At 38.3% G+C, this 21,341-nt stretch overlaps 4 protein-coding genes across 6 annotated transcripts in view; 2 read left to right on the plus strand and 2 right to left on the minus strand.

The window, feature by feature from the left end:
* The window catches only part of LOC135199558 (uncharacterized), a 13,128-nt gene extending 3,084 nt beyond the window's left edge, over window positions 1-10,044 (plus strand). For all 3 annotated transcript variants that reach the window (XM_064227719.1, XM_064227720.1, XM_064227721.1), the window contains 4 exons: window positions 2,845-3,542; window positions 3,749-3,877; window positions 5,974-6,153; window positions 6,528-10,044. In XM_064227719.1, the coding sequence (XP_064083789.1) occupies window positions 3,060-3,542; window positions 3,749-3,877; window positions 5,974-6,153; window positions 6,528-7,055 (1,320 nt within the window). In that variant the 5' untranslated portion in view covers window positions 2,845-3,059 and the 3' untranslated portion in view covers window positions 7,056-10,044. The remainder of the gene's footprint in view (window positions 1-2,844; window positions 3,543-3,748; window positions 3,878-5,973; window positions 6,154-6,527) is intronic.
* Window positions 1-21,341, plus strand: part of LOC135199117 (uncharacterized) — a gene marked incomplete at its 5' end in the record, with an annotated part of 413,213 nt that overhangs the window by 212,755 nt on the left and 179,117 nt on the right. The window lies entirely within an intron of this gene.
* LOC135199560 (uncharacterized) overlaps window positions 1-21,341 on the minus strand; it is a 371,126-nt gene that overhangs the window by 158,683 nt on the left and 191,102 nt on the right. The gene's annotated exons all lie outside the window — the stretch shown is intronic.
* The window catches only part of LOC135199563 (uncharacterized), a 118,454-nt gene continuing 108,779 nt past the window's right edge, over window positions 11,667-21,341 (minus strand). The window contains exons 3-5 of the mRNA XM_064227726.1: window positions 18,406-18,518; window positions 15,577-15,765; window positions 11,667-12,104 (exon numbers count right to left, since the gene is read on the minus strand). Of these exons, the coding sequence (XP_064083796.1) occupies window positions 12,069-12,104; window positions 15,577-15,765; window positions 18,406-18,518 (338 nt within the window). The 3' untranslated portion in view covers window positions 11,667-12,068. The remainder of the gene's footprint in view (window positions 12,105-15,576; window positions 15,766-18,405; window positions 18,519-21,341) is intronic.

The following is a 21,341-nucleotide window of genomic DNA, read 5'->3' on the forward strand; positions in this document are numbered from 1 at the left end:
TATGATCGGAAAACTTATAACATTCGTAAATCACTGTTGGTTCGTCTCAATTGCGTAAATACTTCGCGTCAGTTGTTCATCATTCCCACCAACAAGGCCAGGAGGAAGAAATTTGAGCACATACATTAGTAACCAAATCTACGTGATTTTTCCTTGTCTGTAGATAGGGATTTAACGATATTTAACCGCTATCTGTCCTGTTTATGATTTATCAGTGCATCGAAAGAAAACGTAGGCATACGTGCGTCCCAAGAAGAAAACGAACGAGGAATGTCAATTGGGTGACTATACTAATTGTACTGACTGTTCGACGTGCATTTGTATGAATATCATACTTATCATATATGTATAATACTACCTGTTCGAAGTGAATATATAAATAGCATACTTTTAACATATGTTTACAGCACTGTCAGTTCGAAGTGCATATATAAATAGCATTCTTACCATAAATATACTATGTAGTATAGTACTGCCCGTTCGAAATGCTTATGTGAATTATCATACTTGTCAATTATATGTATAGTGCTGACTGTTCGAGGAGCATAGATGAATTTGGAAAGCTTTCAATGAGTAACAAAGATCTCTCATACCTGCTGGAGCACTCTAATATGTGTTATGAATGGAGGAAAATGTAATATATATATATATATATATAATATATATATATATATATATATATATATATATATATATATGACTGGTAAAAATCTTCTATTGCAACAGAATTCCATCTAATAAAAGGAGCTCATAAAAACTTCCAAATATAGAGAGAAAATACTGTATTTCGGAGACTACTGTCTCTCTCTTCAGGTAGATGAATGAGAAAAGTTTCAGAAAAGGTGGTATTTATACCTAGACATCCATCCACAGTTAACCCAGTTTTGATCATTCCCACTGATAATCCTTCTTTAATCCTCTTAATCGTTGGTTGAATGAAAACTTTATATGTGAAAAATTCCAGTTTATGCTGTGGTTATGTTCATTTTTATGGTTGAAAATAGCTAAGTTCTGTTGTCCATACCTAACTGACCATTTATTTATGTTGTATTATTAACCGATGTAAGATTGGTCTCAGTCCAGTCATGGGATTTTGTAAACGCCTGTGTCCTTGGAGGATGTCTTTTGTTGGACGTTAATCAGGGATTTGGCTAAGGTGTTTGGGTAAGTAAATGCAAAAGGGTTAGATTTTCCGAGAGTCTGGGTCACCGTCTTAATCCTGTCCAGGTGTGGAATTTTATTTTCATTGTTGGGTATCTCTCTGGTCTTGTCTTGAGGGGGTCGGTAGAAAATTACGTTTGCTTTGTGAATTGCTTTTTCAGTTATATGGTCAGGATACCTTAAAGACGAAAGATGCTTGCGAATTAGTTCAAATTCTTTTTCCAGGAAATCTGGGGAACAAATTCGTAAGGCTCTTAAGAATCGGTTGCTGGCTACGCCTATCTCGATAGGAATGTCGTGAGAGCTAAAGTAGTGAATGTATGAAAGCAAGAACGTTGGTTTTCTATATATGGTAAATTTGTATTCTGTTGTGTCTCTAATCATTAAAACATTAAGAAAAGAACTTTTTTTGTCTTTTTCCCATTCAACTTTAAATTTGATGTTTGGCACTAATGCACTTAATTTTGAAAGGAATTTATTGAAATTGCTGCATCTATTATCCCAAAATGTTAGAATATCATCTACATATCTCATCCGCAGGATGTTTTTGGGTTTTATTGAATTTATTACTGTAGTTTCAAAGTATTCCATGTATTGATTGGCTAAAACAGAACTTAAAGGACAACCCATACTACACCCGAATTTTTGCTTATAGAATGAGTCCCCGAATGAAAATACGTTATTAGATACACATAATTCAACTAACTTTGTTATTTTGTCAAGCGCCAATGGGAAATGATCTGAATAGGGGGCTAATTTTTCCTTCAAAAACTGAAGAACATCCTGCACTGGTACTTTTGTGAATAGGGAATCTACGTCAAGGCTTAAATGCTTTATGTTGTGAAGGGTATGTGTGCTTCTCTGAATTTGTGACAAAAATCTTCTGAATGTTTAATGTGACTGGGAGAAAAATTCTAACATTTTAGGGTAATAGATGGGGCAATTTCAGAATTAAAAGTATTAGTGCCCAGCATCAAATTTAAAGTTGAATGGGAAACAGACAACAAAATTCCTTTTCTTGATGTTTTAATAATTAGAGACACGACAGAATACAAATTTACCATATTATAGGCAACCAGTGTTCTCACTTTCATACATTCACTGCTTTAGCTATCACTACATTCCTATCAAGAGAGGCATAGCCAGCAACCTATTCTTCAGGAGTTTCTTCAGTTACTGGTACCACGCCCCATTATTATTTTCCTCACTTTCTTATTACATTAATATTATATTATCGCAAGAGAAAACCTGCAAAATTCGCATGTCAGTTCTAAGGAAGGTGACCACACCTTCCACATTCCTCTAAAACCCTATCCACAGTAGTGGGCACTGCCCGACGGGCAAACACTGTTCCCATAACTCGTTCCAATATACTGACCGACCGAGTAGGAGCCAGAACGATGTGACTGTCTGGTAATACTGCTCCATAAGCGATAGAAAATATAAGCAGTGGGAAGTGCCCGACGGGCATGCCCGCTGGTGTGGACAGGCCATAAGGAGCTGTTTGTCTTTATTATTGTGGTTGGGATGATTTCAATGATATCTTCTGTTCACGTTGCAGGCTCTGCTTAGAAAATAATTTAACCAACATACAGACTTGGAGATAGATCTAGGACTAATTATTGTTGGCGTTGCTGCCATTTACCTTCTGTGAGTCAATAGTGTCGTTTCTCTCATTTGCAGGACACCTTTCGCAATCCGAGAGAATGTCCTGTTTGCAAACAGGAATTCAATGGGGAAGATCGTCGACCACGAAATCTCCAGTGCTCACATCATCTCTGCACCTCTTGCATTGACACAATGCTCCGCATGTGCCTCGTTTTTGTCCCATTTGCCGCGAATATGTCAGCGGCGTCTCAGCTAAGCATTTCAAAATTAACTATGGCGTGGAGGATTTCATGAGGTTCCAGGATTCGACAGACAGAGGCAAGGGATCCCATCCCATGTCAAAGAGGATGGCACGAATGACGAAGGAATACATAGATGCCACAGAGCAACTGGTGAATGACTGTGAGGACAGGGAAGGTCAGCTGAAAGACAGACTGAACACGATAACTCCGTTGGAGGAAGACTTGAACGCTGCCATCGAGACTGTGGAGTGCGAATTAAGGGCCAAGCTCCAGGTGCTCGTCCACCTAAACAAAATGGCCATCCAAGAGCTGGGGAGGGAGAGTAATAGAATTCGCAGCCAAATTTTGGAATCAGAAAATAAACGGAAGGAATTACAGGTCGTGTCTGAAGAACTGGAACAAGCAAAAACTTCAGGAGACGCTGCAAATTCTCTTGGGATGGCCGACGTGTGTCATCATGAGATTGAGGAATGGATGGTGAATCATGATTTGCCTCCAGAAAATAAGGATGCACTGAAAAATGCAGAAAAGGTAATCACCCTATTCAATTTCAATGTCTGTCTGTCTGAACATCAGACTAAAGTTATGTACCATTCACGGTTAAACTTTCAATAAATTAACAATAACCTGATACAGCGAACGGAAAATGGTAAGTGACCGTGCCTGTGAGAAAATCAAAATAATATTGTTCTTTTATTTGCACTTCTGAAAATAAAATTGTCTTTTTCATAATTTAGGTCTGCAAATCAACGAAAGACAAAGTTAACCTGATTCTCGAAATCATAAACTCCGAAGAAATAAATGGCAACTTAGTCTTCCGGAGTTCTACATTCTGCAGAAAGTTAAACTTGCCTGAAGTGATCACGGTAAGTAAGAGGCTGACTATCACTATACTCCGTTTTTTTCCATTTGTCCACCTGCCTGTGGTGCACGAGCATGGTAACACTGCGTCCCAGGCTTTAAATAGTTACGTTATATGTAAGTTTTAGGTAAATAAAAGGATATCTGGGTGTACATTTGCAACTGAAAAGTGTTTTAATAATTTACTTTATGCGAATTGCACCGTTAATATTCGAAATAGGATATGGTTATTATTGTTGAATGTAACCTGCCTTTTCGGGGTGGCGAATGGAACAGCCAGACGCAGTGGCAGGAAAAGTACTAAAACGCACTTTATAAGAATTAAAAGTATATACAGATATACTTACTTGTAATGAAGTAACACGTAGCTTAGTAGCAGAGTAGGTGTGGTCCAATAAAGTTAACATCTTGCAATAGTGAACAGCGAGAGAAGCACTTTTCCCGCCACTGCGTCTGGCTGTTCCATTCACCACACCTTAAAGGCAGGTTACATTCAACAATAAGAACAATATCCTATTTCGAATATTAACGGTGCAATTTGCATACAGTAAATTATTAAAACACTTTTCATTTGCAAATTTACACCCAGGTATCCTTTTATTTACCTAAAACTACATAGAGTAATTATTTAAAGACAGGGACGCAGTGTTACTATGCGCAGGCACCACAGGCGGGTGGACAGATGGGAAAAAAACCAAGTTTAGTTACTATCTTTGAAACCATTCTTCTGATTCATTGTCCCCTAAAACCTGGGAAAGCACAACATTTAACTACTCTGTATCGGTACTGAAATATAGTTTCCAAATAAATTGGTGCATCCAGTTGGGTATTTGGTGGAAAATTGCCATATGGCCCAGAAACTGACTTGCCTTGGGTAATTTGACTAGTCTTTAGCCTAGGGATGTAAATGAGAGACTCTCACAGTCGGAGGATTTGGTCTAGAAACTCGAACATCAATTATGTCGAAGATTTCGAAAAAAAACAAAACGTTCACGAATTTAATTCATGAAATACGTAATAGTCTTTTTGTCTGGCTTTATTGTTAACTATGGTAATTGTATAACAGATGTGTCAGCGCAAAACATTAAAATAACTGTTAGCCAGCGAAAGTTCCAATTTGCCTATGAAATTGCCGTTATATTCTTAGAATATCAGTATAATATATTGTCAGTCATCCTTTATCTAAGCTGTTTCACACCATTGCACAGGAACAGATAGATTGTCCTTTTTTTCGATGAGTGAAAGATATATCGTCAAAGAAATATGGCGTCAATGTGCATAACATTTATTCTCTCTCTCTCTCTCTCTCTCTCTCTCTCTCTCTCATATTCAACGGTCTTATATTCACCCTCCGTTGACTAAGAATCTATATCCAACGGCAGTGATTATTACACCCCATCCAAGACAGCCTTCGTTACCTAAGCCAGTCGCAATAAACGTAAAAAAAAAAATTAAAATGAACAAAACAGAAAGCAAAAGACTCATCCTTACCAGAGGTTTTGAACAAAATTCTCAACACTGCCTAAGCTGCATCTCTGTGCGCTCTTAACGTGAAGTCCCTGTTAAGATGGTGTTTAGTACAGTTATATAGGATCTCTCAGTATTCGAAGGTTTTCTAAAATAAAACGAGTAAAAACTTCGCTTCGGCACAAGAAAGTTTTCTGTACAGCGTATGAAACACTCGATGTGCTGCAGTATGATACCCTCAGCTACGACCAGGCAGCGCTCGGAATTGGACTCGGCGGTGCCAGACGTATGTGCCATGGTTAACCTTGAATGAAAATAAAGAACTTCTGAGGCCAGAGGGTTGCAATTTGGTATGTTTGATGAATGGAAAGTGGATGATCAACATACCAATTTGCAGCCCTCTAGCCTCGGTAGTTTTTAAGATTTCAGGGCGGACAGACAAAGTCATGTTAATAATTTCCTTTTACAGAAAACTAAAATCATTACATTTGAAGCTATTACTGTGTACGTGCATTCAGCTCCTGACCTTAACGTACATTACGATTGTGGGGTACGGGTACCCAAGGGCATAAAAGGAAGAGTTCAAGTAGCTCGCGGATAAGCTCATTTTTAACTTTTTTGTTGTCTAAAAAAGGGTGACATCGTGCTGCAGATGGGAGAGGATATAAGACTCTTAGCAGAACAAGAGCTGCTCTTTGCTGTTCAGCGTGGACGAGGTCAGGTTTCCTGCGCCAAGATTTCTTATCGGGGGAATCACCTCTACTTGCATTGCCTCTTGAACAAACTTCCTCCTCAGAATGCCCGCACCATCGGGGTATGTGCGTTCCACTTGTCTTGACTCGGGTTTTATAGTTGTAATGTACATATGGTGACAAATATAATGTTTTCTTGCTACCTACAATTCTTATAATTATGGTTAGTTATTTCTTTGTAATTTCTGTAGATAGCAAAACACAACTATTTGATTTTGAGCTTAAACATAGAACAAAGTATACAACATGAAGTTCACTTTTGAAGTACTGAGGAACCGTTAATACCATAATATATTTTAGGTTCCCTTTAATTATATATATAAAAAATTCTTTGGAAAACTCTTCTTGACAATATTTTTCATTAAGAGAGACTTATCCTAGAGCGAATGATTCTGTAGAAATAGATATGAACCATTGCACTCGTTTCTCATTGCAGTATAAAGAGCTGATGTCCCAGAAAGAAAAATCGATGCTGTCTTTTCTCGAGATCGGATCCAAGGAAAAGGTCTTGGGAAGAGTTCACATTAGGCTTCTACCAGACAATCCCAGGGCAAAGAACTTCGCTCTGTTGTGCTCAGGGATGAAGGAAGTTTCCTACATTAATTCCAAACTGCTCGAGACCTGGGGCAAGGGTCAAAACAGGGAGCACATCAGGGGAGGAGATTACGCGAGGAACACAGGAGAAGGAGGGGCACCTCTGGTCCCTGTCCCTATGGAAAACGAGAAGAAGAGCGACCCCTGGAGAGCTGGGAGCGTCTGGGGGAAGCGGGCAGAAACCTCGGCTTCGCAGTTCTACATCAGCACCAGAGACGATCCAGGCGAGATGATCAAGGGGCTTTTCGGGAGGGTGGAGGACGGCCTCCAAGTTGTGAAGGAGGCAATCCAGTCTTTCGATGACATAAGGCAACTTAAGATAACCGACTGCGGTTTCGTCTTTCATCCGTCTAGTCATTCTGAGCCATGAATATGTTTCGTTGCGTTTCCGGGATATTTTTGTTTGAGCAAAACTGGTATCGTGAGGGCATACTTTCATGGAACAATGGTACTATTCGTAGAGGGAAAATGGTTAGTCCCTGACATGCCATAATTTAAAGAAAACTCGAATTTGTCTTTGGAAAAAAAGAAAAAAAAATGATAGGATGGGAATTACCTACAAAGTTCATTATAAGACATTGAAAGTTGGATGATAATGTCATCTGCCCTAAATATACCTTGGATATATCTGGGAACTGATGACGTCACTCCACAATACTTAAAGCAGCGAGTTGTTTAAACGACGAAACTAGAATTGTCTAACCCAGGGTTTCCAACCTTTTTTTGGCCATGCCCCTTTAATCACTTCTAAAATCCTGATGGCCCCTGTTGTGATATACAGTTCTTATATATTCACGTGGAGGAATCCTGAAAGGCCCTCAAATTGGTTTAAACAGTCTTGAATTCACACCCCCCACCCCCACTATGAAAATCAAATTACCCTCTGATGGGGCGTACACCCCACATCGGGAACCACTGCTAACCCATAGGAAGATGATTTCTCGCTACCCAGGAGATTCTTATCCAGAGAGACTTCGGGAAGAATGGCAGATTCCGGGGGGAGGACTCCTGGTCAAGAGAGGCTTAGGGAAGTATGCAGATGCAAAAGGGCGCGGGGGGGGGGGGGGGGAGAGGACTCCAGGCTCCCTATGCATATATACATATTAACTATGTTAGTGAATTATGTCCTCTTTAGTTCGAGCGTGTATACTGTAAGATTGGTTTACTTTCGCGTTTACTTTTATGTATGCATCTAACCTTCTTTTGTTGGTGTATTAGGCTCGTTTTCTTATTAAATTGATATCGTCCTAGTGTGCAAATCACTCTGTCTCTGTGTGTGCATATAGGCAGGTAAAGGTTTCATGCCGCCATTGTGGTTCAGGTAGCTCTGAAAATGAGACAATTAGTTAAGCCTAATGCACACAGTTGCACACTGTTGGGTCAGAGGTAACAGAGATAGTAAAAAAAAAACCGATGCGCGAATATCGATATTTAGTCTGTTTTAGAAGGATTTTCCCAAAAGTCTAAAACGCTGAAATAAGTTGTAATACGCACCTTTGATTGTAATGCTTTTGGTATCTTGAAGTATTTCACGTTAAAGACAATCAGGTTTTGAGAGTAATATTGTATGTAATGTACAAATCGTATGAGTCAGATTTGACGTACTTCTCATAAGCATGAGTCCTTTTTAACATAAGTTCAGCTTGATTTAGAAACGACAGCACCAATGTGATCAAAGTTAGTGACTAATTTCTGTATCTAATCTAGGATTGTCAGAATATTATAAAAATTCAAAAAAAACTGGCGTAGATGAGCGATTGCAGGAAGAGAACACAAGATGATAAGATCCGGAACTGTGTTGCCACTGAATGTTTTGGTCCAACTGGATGTCTGAATTCAAATCACTCATCATTTGGAATTTGCATCCTATTATTTGTCTTTAATCCAATAAAATTCTGCTTTATTGACATATATTTATATCACATAATTTTGTACCATTTCAATCAAATTACAGAATACCTGTTTTTTATATGTATATAAAATATATCACAACTGGCCGTTGAATGTAAATGTTTTGGGTGAAGGAGTACCTACAAGGTCAAAGTTTATTAATGTCTTTATTTCCCTCGCAAATATAATATGGATATAATCGTTGCAATTGACAATCAGTATAAAAAATATTTTCCTCGTTATTGTTTGGAGTCTTTGACAAGACTGCCATTTTGTACTTAGCGTTTTCTTCATATTTGGTCGAGCAGTTTCTGTACATCCATCAAGAAACTCTCTGCTTGAATCTTAGACAGCTCGAGCAACTGTGACAGATAAACAAACTCAGGGTTTTTTTTTATTTTCAATTCAAATATTCCATCCTTTTGATTTCATAGCTACCCGTATAATACAATATCATTAAGTAAAGAAAAGAGATTGATGCATTTGACCACCATTTATTCAAATAAAGGAAGAAAAATTTTAAAGGATTTCAAATTAGTTTAATGAGGAAAAATGTTTACTAATGGTTTGGCACAGTTTATTGCAATTATTTTTATTATAATTCCTTTTAATATAGTTTTATAATGATAAGATCCGAGTGGGTATTTTTTTTTGTCCTCCCCGAGTAGTAGTAGGCGAGACATGACACAGCCGCCCACCCCCTGCAAATCAATTTCCCCACCCTGGGTGAGGGGCCAGGTAGGTAGGGAAATGGGTGGGTAGTGGAGATATCCACCCTCCTCCTGCAAACCTGTTTTCCCGCTTCGGGTGGGGCGGGGTAGGTAGGGGATCAGGTAGGTAGGGTAGACATCAGTGCCGGGTTCCAGCTCGCGTAGTGGCTCGTGCCTTTTATAATGTTGCCAGATTATGGTGCAAATTGCATCAAAATATACTTCCAGAATTATAAAAGGAAAGAGAATTAGAAGGGATTTCTCAAAAGAAGGAACCGAATGAGAATATTATTTCATAATGTTCTCATTTTAAAAGTACATAAACATTCGGTTATTGACAAAGAAGCATTTTGCTTCTAAGCTAAACAGGGAGCTCAGATTTGCGCGAGAGGAGAATCTTTCTTACGCACCTACTTTGAAGGTATACTTGGTCCTTCCCTAGGCGGCCGTTGTTGGGGTTGAGGTGCAGAAGGGAGTGTGAGGCCTCTTGTGTTCCCCAGAATTATTCTGTAGAGACCAACGTTTCCAACATCAGATACATATTACTATCAATGTCATTTTTGCAGTGGTTGATAAATAATATTCTTTTGATACAATGCCTGTAAATTTCTATTCTAAATTATGTAGTGAATCAGATACCCAAAGTGATCTGAGGACATTTCGTGTCTGCTTGATGTAACCATGGCATCATTATTTTGTTTTTTCTGGACAGCAAGTTGAACATGTTTTTTGGCGTCATTAAAAGGACTAGAAAAGAATTATGCTGATTTCTTATTATCTCTCTTCCCCTCATTATGTAAAGAAAGTGCCGTGAATGCTTTGAAAAATTGGAGTTTCCTTTCGTCGAGTTTCATATACTACAGTGAAACTCTTGGATTCCTGTACCCTCTTCGAAAGCTCTCCCATTATGCAAACAGAACACACGCACACACACGCCTATAGACAACTGTATCAGTATTCCTGCAAGTATGTACTATATGATATTCTCGACCTAAATCTCAAAATGCGTACAAAATTCTACTTCTTTTCTTTCATCTGTAACGAGTCATATCCTGGAGACATGCTCCATGTTCACCTCGTCTCCACACTGCCGAAAAATTAACTGCTTTACTAAAAATCGCTTGCTTAACGTACTTCTGAACGAACAATTGACATATCGAAGATTCCTTCACTGTTGTCACAAGGACTTAAAAAATCAGATATCCGATGTCTCTGATCGTTCCCAAGCTCATCATGTATTTACTCTGTCAGGGATAGGAAGCATTTTGTGGCTCCTAATATTCAGGGCTTTCTGAGGGAACGTATTCAGTTTTCTTAACGAAGTTTGTTCAGACGCTGTCTGTATTCAGAGCGAAGAAAACGGTCTTTCCTCCGCGTCCTGCCAAAGACAAAACCGCTTTCACTCGTATTAGAGAAAGTCGCCAAGGAATGTGAAGAAAAGATGTCAGTTCGATTTCTTAGGTCCACATTTCCTATTAGATGATATGAAAAACCAGGCTTTGTCAAATATTTACCCATTAATACTATATAATACATACACACACACACACACACACACACCACACACACACACACACACATATATATATATATATATATATATATATATATATATATATATATATATATATAAATATATATATATATATATTTAGGTGGTCTAAGGTCAGTGATAAAGCACTGGGCTCGCAAGGTCGATGACCACCATTCATTATATATATATCATATATATAGATATATATATATATATATATATATATATATATATATTATATATATGTGTGTGTGTGTGTGTGTGTGTGTGTGTGTGTGCGTGTGTGTGTGTGTGTATGTATGTGTCTATATGTGTGTGTCTGAGAGAGAGACAGAGACAAAGAGCGAATTAGAAGAACAGGTAATTCAAGTCCCTCAATGTTACAATATTATTTATTGTATTTCTTTCACATCCGTCACAAACAGCAAAGGGAGGAATTTCCCTAAAAATTAGATCTCACGGGATTTTCAAGGACGAAATAATATGCGGTAATCTCAAAAGCATTTATTTGACGAATAACTGCTGTATCGAACAATTTTTCGAAAACGTTGACAAGAATCGCCAATAATGCAAGATGTTTATAGTTCGAAAATGCCTAGATGCTGTTGCGTGTAAAGGTAAAACACTAGAACGTTTGGCAAAGGTTCAGACAGAAGGAACCTTCAGCTGCTTGGAAGGGTAAAAGGAACCTTTAGCTGAAGGCAAGGGTGAGACAAAGGAACCTTTAGCTGACGGCCAGGCTGAAATAAATGGAACCATTTGCCGGATGCAAGGTTGAGTTAAAAGGAATCTTTAGCTGCAGGCAAGGCTGAGAAGAAAGGAACCTTTAGCTGAAGGTAAAAGTGTCAAAAAAAATCCCTAGCTGAAAGAGAGTGTGACTAAAGAAAGTAGCGGGAAGTCAATAGAAAGATTCAGTGGAAGATGAAGGTGGGACGATCGAAAGTTTCAGCCGAGGGTAAGACAACACAAACCTTTGTGAATGTTAATGGAAAGATAAACAGAAGCCATTGGCTGAACTAAGGGCAAGGCAGACGAATGTTGAATTTAAAACTGAGACAAAAGATTAATTTAGCTAAAGGTAAGGAAAGGTAAGGCAAAAAATATTTCAGTTGACTGTGAGGAAAGACAAAAGACAGCTTTAGTAGGTCATTCTACATCACGAAAGTCATGTTGCAATCTCGAAGACTGTAAATCGACTTGAAACATCTCATGTCAGGTGTAACATGGACGGGATGATCCTTCAGACCTCCTACCTGGAGCTGTCGCAGGTGTTGACGCCGGGACGCTGCAAGAAATGAAAATGCACAATAACTCTCACATTTTTCAAAGAATGAACCTGAAAATGGATGAAATTTCAAGAGAGCAGATGAATGGAACTGCTGTCGGAAGAGCAACTGTATCGCCGAAACAAAGCTTAACATTGATTGATTGGGTTGTAGCAGAATTAATATTTTCCTCTTATGGCCACCTGGAAAAAGAGGATGAATCATTCACCAATGAATCGGTGTTTTTATTCACCGCAGCTGACCGATGAATCATTTAAAGTTGAACAAGGCATCACCAAAAACTGCTCTCACCACTTGTTGCCTCTTAAATGAATGAATTTGTTGGTACCTTAATTATTTTCCATCTCTATTACATATTAACTTATTTCGGTTTAGGTGTCTGGCAATGAAATGATATTTATGACAATAGCTTGACATTTTCTTGGGTTTTTCGCTATGCGGGTTCATTATATTGAAGTCAATATAGTGCAATTTATGTGACCAATTCAGTATTACCCACAATGGAAAGGGAAAAGTGATGTCATGAAACTGAGTGAATTACATTCTTCCCTCGAACTTGGCTTTGATGTCTCCATCGAGTTCGACACAGAGCTTATGTATGTATGTGTATATATATATATATATATATATATATATATATATATATATATATATATATATATATATATATATATATATATATTGATAAAGGAGCCCATAAAAAACACCAAAAAATATAGAGAGAAAAGTACTATATTTCAGAGACAGGAAATCTTCGAGAACAATAGCAGCAAAGGAAGGCCGAACATAAACCAGAAAGAAAAGGGTCATAGTTTATTACAATACGAGACGTTTCATGCTGAGGTCAGCACATCCTCAGTCTCCAATTAATAATAATATAAGCAAAATACATCATATTCATTAAATTACGCATAAAAAAATAAAAAAATTACAAAAAAAATTAAAACTATGTACAAAATCTAAAGAAAAAAGGGGGAAAAGATAAAGAAAAATATATATAAATGTTTTTAAAATTGAAATTAGTAATAACCTATTCGAGAACAGAGAAGAGAAGGAATGGCAGCGAAACGGCCACACATTACACGCCCAAAGAAACAAGGGCCAAAGAGAGAGAGAGAGGCGCGGCAGAGGTATTTTCATTCAAAGTGGGAGATAGGACAGCATCTAGAATTTCGAACCCTGAATTTTCAAATATCAGAATACACGCATCTAAATGCAAAATTCCCATCTAAAAGAGCCAATTTTCCATTATTGGCACTACCAGCCAAACTACATACTTGACTACGCTTGAATCGTTATATATAAACCACCTATCTCCCATTTTGAATGCAAATGCCTCTGCCGCGCCTCTCTCTCTCTCTCTCTCTCTCTCTCTCTCTCTCTCTCTCTCTGGCCTGAGTTAATTTTGGTGTGTGTGGCCCGTTTCGCTGTCATTCCTTCTTTTCTCTGCTCTCGAATAGGTTATTATCAATTATAATTTTTTAATTTTTTATTTTTTTTATCTTTTCCTCCTTTTTTACTTTAGATTTTGTACATAGTTTTAATTTTTTTGTAACTTTTTCTTTTATTTTTTATGTGTAATTTAATGAATATGATGTATTTTGCTTATATTATTATTAACTGGAGACTGAGGATGTGCTGACGTCAGCATGAAACGTCTCGTATTGTAATAAACTATGACCCTTTTCCTTAAGGTTTATATTGGGGCTTCCTTTCCTATATATATATATAATATATTATAAATATATATAATTATATATATATATATATATATATATATATATATATAATATATATGACTGGTAAAAGTGTTCTGTAACAACAGAATTCCATCTAATAAAAGGAGCCCATAAAAACACCAAAATGTAGAGAGAAAAGTACTATATTTCAGAGACTGCTGTCTCTCTCTTCAGGTATATGAATGAGAAAAGTTTACAGAAAAGGTGTATTTATACCAAGAGATTCGTCCACAAGTAAGCCCATTTAGGTCACCCCCGCTGATAATCTTCCTTTAATCTTCTTAAGCGTTGCTTGAATGAACGACGATGTCTGATGTCCAATTCCCTTTTGAGATGTTCATTACCTGCTTCTCTTTTATTAAGGCCGATTCCATCATTTGACTCTTGTACCGGCAGTTTGCTGCTATAAATTACACGTGACATATTCCAGTTTATTCTATGGTTATGTTCATTTATATGATTGAAAATAGCCGAGTTCTGTTGTCCATACCTAACTGACCGTTTGTGTTGTATTAATCTCTGGGGAAGTGATTTACCTGTAAATCCGATGTAAGATTGGTCACAGTCTTGGCATGGGATCTCATATACCCCAGAGTCTTTGGGCGATGTCTTTTGTTGGACGTTAATCAGGGATTTGGCTAAGGTATTTGGGTAGGTAAATGCAAAAGGGTTGGATTTCCCAAGGGTGTGAGTTACTCTCTTAATCGTCTCCAGGTGGGGAATTTTTATTTTATTGTTGGGTGTGTCTCTGGTCTTGTCTTTAGGGGGTCGGTAGAAAATTATGTTTGCTTTTTGAATTGCTTTCTCAATTATATGGTCAGGATACTTTAAAGATGAAAGTTGCTTGCGAATTAGTTCAAATTCTTTTTCCAGCCTTACGAATTTGTTCCCCAGATTTCCTGGAACTTTTCTCATTCATATACCTGAAGAGAGAGACAGCAGTCTCTGAAATATAGTACTTTTCTCTCTACATTTTGGTGTTTTTTATGGGCTCCTTTTATTAGATATATATATATATATATATATATATATATATATATATATATATATATATATATATATATATATACCCACCCTGTGGTAGGGTGTTACTCTTTCAGTAAAAGGCTAGGCCACCGCCAATACCTGTCAAAACTGCTGCCTTGCCCGTGGACTGTTTAGTCAAAGGCGAGGCCCACCGCCAGTAACTGTGGTTGATGACAGCAAGGGCATGTGGTCATAAAAAACACCCTTTGCCAAATAATAAACCATGCCTAATGTTGTAAAGAAAGGTATATCAGGCAACCGACCCTTAGTGTAGGGATAACGGTGGGAAAGAAGAAGATATATATATATATACACACACACACACACACACACACACACACACATATATATATATATATATATATATATATATATATATATGAATATGTGTGTACATGTATATTTTATATATATATATATATATATATATATATATATATATATATATATATATATATATATATATATATATATTTAATATTTATTTAGATTTATTTGTATTTAATGTATGCACAAATTCTCAGGAATGAGAAGGAAAATTTCCAATAAAGGACCAGAGAGTGTTGAAACTTAAATTTCTCCTCTTATACCTAGAACATGTAAGGTTCCAAGACACAGGGGAACTGTTTATTGCAAATCTGAAGATAGTCAGAAAATGAGAGTCCTCTATGAAGTCGAAGGTGAACTCACTGGAGAGTCTTCTTACCAGTTCAATGCAATATTCGGCCACTTCCTCGAAGTTGCAGTGTCTGGGTTGTTCATTTTCGATCCTGCAGCACTCCTCCCTAGGAGTTCTCCTCACTCCATCCCTCCGGAAGCGACGTTTCGACCACAGCATCTTGTTCGCTTCTTCCCGGCTCAGCGTCATGTGCTGAATTTTTTCTTCCTCCTCCACCTTTAAAGGGGTTGTTAATGATTTCGTTAGAGGAACTGAATTCTATATTCAGTCATCACTGCCATACCTAACATAATCTACTAGAGCAGGGGTTCATAAGAGGGGGTCTCCCACGGCTTATGGGAACCACATGCAGGGGCTATCCAAGGGCTATGGGAATCACATGCTTGGGGTATCCAAGGGGTATGGGAACCACATGCTGGAGGTATCCAAGGGCTATGGAGAACCACATGCTGAGGGTATCCAAGGGCTATGGGAACCACATGCAGGGGGTATCGAAGGGGTATGGGAACCACATTCTGGGGGTATCCTAGGGGTATGGGAACCACATGCTGAGGGTATCCAAGGGGGGTTTGCTACGTTTCGGCATAGCTCACATGGCGCTGCCGTTTCGGCTTGGCCAATGGCGTAGCCGTTTAGGCGTCATATTGTTTCGACGTCTTTGTTCGATTAATTTTTCTAGATGTGCAACACGTCCTTTCTGAACTTTATTCAGAAAAATAAAACAGTACAAATTTTTATATTATTAAAAGACTTGTGGAATAATGTACATAAAAAACTTGAATTGGAAAAAAATATAAATTTTATTCACATAGAGAATAAAGGATCCTATTAAAACAATAATGGGATAATGCGAGTTAAAAACTTGAAATGAAAATACATTATTTAGAAAAATAAAATTTAGTACAGTTTTTTTAACCTTTGGAATTAATTTTTCATTTCGTAATTATGAGCAATACCCTTCAGGAATTCAAATAAACGAGAATAAGTTAATCTTTGTTTGTTAGGAAGAAGAGCATAAACTATAGGAATATCTCCATCATGCTTCTTAGCCGATATAACATATACTTGATGAAAAAGAGTTGGCGCAATGGTGAAAGTTCCGTCGGCAAACCAAATTTCTGAGAAGACTAAATGCTGAAGCCAGCTTATTCTTCCAAATATTAAAATTCTATTATTGCCTTCTCCTGTGTCTCCCAATAGGAATTTTTCTCCCATACCCAGTTGGGGAACATACAGTGTATAGGACTCGGGTATAACTAATTGCTCCAAATGAGTTGGGTTAGCTGGCGCTTTGTTTAATAATTTTCGTTTCCAAGTAATAAGTTTTCGCATTGCAGGCAAGTCAGGCCCTATGGCTAAAGCTGCTTGAGAGGCGCCAGTTAAACATTCATTTACTACAACGGTTGGTGGCTCCAGCGTTTCAGCACTTCTTTTCTTAATATTTTTTTTCAGCTTTTCAACTTCTACTTTTGCAGCAGATGGTTCATGGGTATGTTGATTCAACTGGCGAATCACTTTTCCATCCTTCATATGTAATCTTACTTTACACCGATCTTTCTGTTCACATCGCCAGAATTTTAATTCTGAATCACTCTTGCTCGTTGCATCAAAAATGAAAAGGTATCCATCGTGAATCACTTTGCTTCTTCCACGTTTTGTTAAAATATCTCCTTCCATTTCGTACAATAGGGCTTAGACGACTGAAAATTCTAAAGCTACCAAAAAGTAAAATGTTCAAAAAAAAACAATTGTTCAATTGTTAAACAATTGTTAAAATGAGAGCTAATTGCGCTATAACGACGAAGTATCTATTTGATGGCTAAATGTCGTTTACAGCGACAAAGTAGTCATTTGACGCCTAACAGTCTCTCCGCCGAAAATTTCTATATGCCAAATCGGCAACGCCGAATCGGCCAAGCCGAAACAGCGACGCCAAACGGGCTACGCCAAAAAGTCTCATTCCCATCCAAGGGGTATGGGACTTGATCTCCGGATATTTTGTAATATATTTGATTTTATTGTGTCGATGTATACATGGGTACATTTTGTAAATAAGTAACTATAAATCTACAAATGCTTTTGATGTTCTTGTCTGTTCTATTCCTAGCTATTCATACCTAAAGTATGTATCAAACTAAGTATATTAAGTTGTATTGTCAACAAATAGGACTGAAGTGGACTTAGGCAAAGGGTATGGAACCACATTGGGCAATTCATTGGGGGTTCTGGAGGCATCGAGAGGTTACGAACCCCTGCAGTAGAGGACGTTCAATTGGTTCTAAATGTCTTATTCGTAAAACAATATTTCCATAAAGATTTTAGATTTCAGATCATTCTTTCAGTGTCACCACGATTGAGTTGCAATACATCTGAAAAACAGTAGGCCGTAGAAAAAATATCTATTGCACATTTTTCAGTGCTCAAAAAGACAAGTCAAGCAATGGACTGGCAGAATAAGGACTGAAAACCAGACTCAATTGCATACAAAAGAGAGATTATGCCATATATAAGTATTGCAGGATCTGCATGGCTGTACGAACATGGATCAAAGAATGACAGTGAGACTCTACGTACATAAGAGGTTTAGTCGACTTAAAAATAAAGCTTCGAGAAGAATATTAGGAGTCAGATGGCAGGTCAGAGTTAAAAATGACTCCATAAAGGAGGTTACGGATTGCCATGCGGAGATGAGATAATGATGAAATGGAGATGGTAATGGCATAGAAATGTGTTTCTTCCTATCCTTGGGAGGATAGTAGTTCAGAAGAAGTGGAGATTTGTGAAGGACGAAGCGCATGAGACGGTGCGTCAGGCGGTGTTGGGGCCGAAGAAGACGATAAATGCATTTGCTTTTACCTTCAATGCCTTCAGAGGTTCTTCGTCAGCCATGGACAAGTGGGTAGCTCTTGGGTGGACGAGCGATGGAGACTTCGCAGAATGTACGGTATAGTTGTCAGCAGATCGTTGCTCTGTGAAAGAAGATTTTAACAGATAGGTTATGGCTACAGGAGGTCAGTCTGGCTCAGTGCCAGGAGAGAGTGCTAACGTAAGTACCAAGAAGGAATAACGCCAACGGAATAGTAGTATCTTGATACAGATACAGAGAGAGAGAGAGAGAGAGAGAGAGAGAGAGAGAGAGAATTGCAATGCATTGTCTTTTTTCGTGCAATGATTTGTGGTCGACGATAAAATATACGAAAACAGAAAAAAAACGTTAAAATTCCGAATAACCTTAACATTGCAATTATTATTATTATTATTATTTATTTTTTTTTTTTTTTGCTCTATCACAGTCCTCCAATTCGACTGGGTGGTATTTATAGTGTGGGGTTCCGGGTTGCATCCTGCCTCCTTAGGAGTCCATCGCTTTTCTTACTATGTGTGCCGTTTCTAGGATTACACTCTTCTGCATGAGACCTGGAGCTACTTCATCCTCTAGTTTTTCTAGATTTCTTTTCAAGGATCTTGGGATCGTGCCTAGTGCTCCTATGATTATGGGTACGATTTCCACTGGCATATCCCATATCCTTCTTATTTCTATTTTCAGATCTTGATACTTATCCATTTTTTCCCTTTTTTCTCTCTTTCTCTTCAACTCTGGTGTCCCATGGTATTGCGACATCAATGAGTGATACTTTCTTCTTGACTTTGTCAATCAACGTCACGTCTGGTCTATTTGCACGTATCACCCTATCCGTTCTGATACCATAGTCCCAGAGATCTTTGCCTGATCGTTTTCTATCACTCCCTCAGGTTGGTGCTCGTACCACTTATTACGCAAGGTAGCTGATGTTTCTTGCACAGGCTCCAGTGGAGGGCTTTTGCCACTGAATCATGCCTCTTTTTGTACTGGTTCTGTGCAAGTGCCGGGCATTCACTTGCTATGTGGTTTATGGTTTCATTTTTCGTATTGCACTTCCTACATATGGGAGAGATGTTATTTCCGTCTATCGTACTTTGAACATATCTGGTTCTTAGGGCCTGATCTTGTGCCGCTGTTATCATTCCTTCCTTCAGTTTCCTTCTTTAGCTCTCCCCTCTGTAGCCATTGCCAATTGTCATCGCTGGCTAGTTCTTTAGTCTGTCTCATGTATTGTCCGTGCATTGGTTTGTTGTGCCAGTCCTCTGTTCTTTCTGTCTTTCTCCTGTCTCTGTATATTTCTGGGTCTTCGTCTACTTTATTAGTCCTTCTTCCCATGCACTCTTTAGCCACTCGTCTTCACTGGTTTTCAGATATTGCCCAGTGCTCTGTTTTCAATGTTGACGCAGTCCTCTATACTTAGTAGTCCTCTCCCTCCTTCCTTTCGTGTTATGTATAGTCTGTCCATATTTGCTCTTGGGTGTAGTGCTTTGTGTATTGTCATTTGTTTCCTGGTTTTCTGATCTATGGTACGGAGTTCTGCCTTCGTCCATTGCACTATTCCTGCGCTGTATCTGATTACTGGCACTGCCCATGTGTTTATGGCTTTTATCATATTTCCGCGTTTGAGTTTTGACTTGAGTATCGCCTTGAGTCTCTGCATATATTCTTTCCTGATCGTGTCCTTCATCTCTTGGTGTTTTATATCTCCTCCTTCCATTATTCCCAGGTATTTGTATCCTGTCTCATCTATGTGTTTGATGTTGCTCCCATCTGGTAGCTTTATCCCTTCAGTTCTTGTTACTTTGCCTTTTTGTATGTTGACTAAGGCGCATTTTTCTATTCCAAACTCCATTCTGATGTCCCCAGATACAATCCTTACAGTCTGGATTAGGGTATCTATATTCTTGATGCTCTTACCATACAGCTTGATGTCGTCCATGAACATCAGATGGTTGATTTTGTTGCCTCTTTTCTTGAGTTGGTACCCGGCATCCATCTTCTGTAGTACTTTTGTCATGGGAATCATGGCTACTACGAAGAGTAGTGGGGACAGTGAGTCGCCCTGGAAGATCCCTCTCCTGATCTTAACCTCTGCTAGTCTTATTCCAGAGCTTGTAAGTATTGTATTCCAGTTGCGCATTGTATTTTTGAGGAAGCTGATGGTATTTTCCTCTGCCCCATATATTTTCAGGCATTCTATTAGCCATGTGTGTGGTATCATGTCGAAGGCTTTCTTATAGTCTATCCATGCCATGCTTAGGTTGGTTTTTCCTTCTCCTACTGTTCTTCATTACCATTTTGTCTATCAGGAGCTGGTCTTTTGTGCCCCTACACTTCCTTCGCAGCCTTTCTGTTGTAGGGATGGTGTTTGTCTCCTCTAGGTAGTTTGTATAGCCTTTAACACTGATGATACCTGTTAGTAACTTCCACATTATTGGTAGGCAGGTGATAGGCCTGTAGTTACTGGCTATATTTCCCTTACTCTTGTCTTTTTGTACTAAGGATGTTCTTCCTGTGGTCATCCATTTGGGTGCTTGGTGATTTGAGATACAATGCTGGAGTTGTTCTGCTATTCGTGGGTGTAGGGCCTTGAAGTTTTTGAGCCAGTATCCATGGACTTCATCGGGACCTGGGGTTTTCCAGTTTGGCATTTTCTTTAGTTGGTGTCTGACTGTGTCTGTCGTGATCTCTGTGAATCTTGTTTTATTCTCCCTGTTTTCTTCTTCCTTGACTTCCTGGAGCCATGTTGCATGTTTGTTGTGTGATACCGGATTGCTCCATATGTTTTCCCAGAGTCTCTTACTTGGTTCGGCTTCAGGAATTTCTGGTGGTGTCTTCCCCTCTTAGTTGGCTGTATTATTATTATTATTATTATTATTATTATTATTATTATTATTATTATTATTATTATTATTATTATTATTATGTG

This window comes from Macrobrachium nipponense, chromosome 25 (genome assembly GCF_015104395.2).
Source record: "Macrobrachium nipponense isolate FS-2020 chromosome 25, ASM1510439v2, whole genome shotgun sequence".
NCBI lineage: Eukaryota > Metazoa > Arthropoda > Malacostraca > Decapoda > Palaemonidae > Macrobrachium > Macrobrachium nipponense.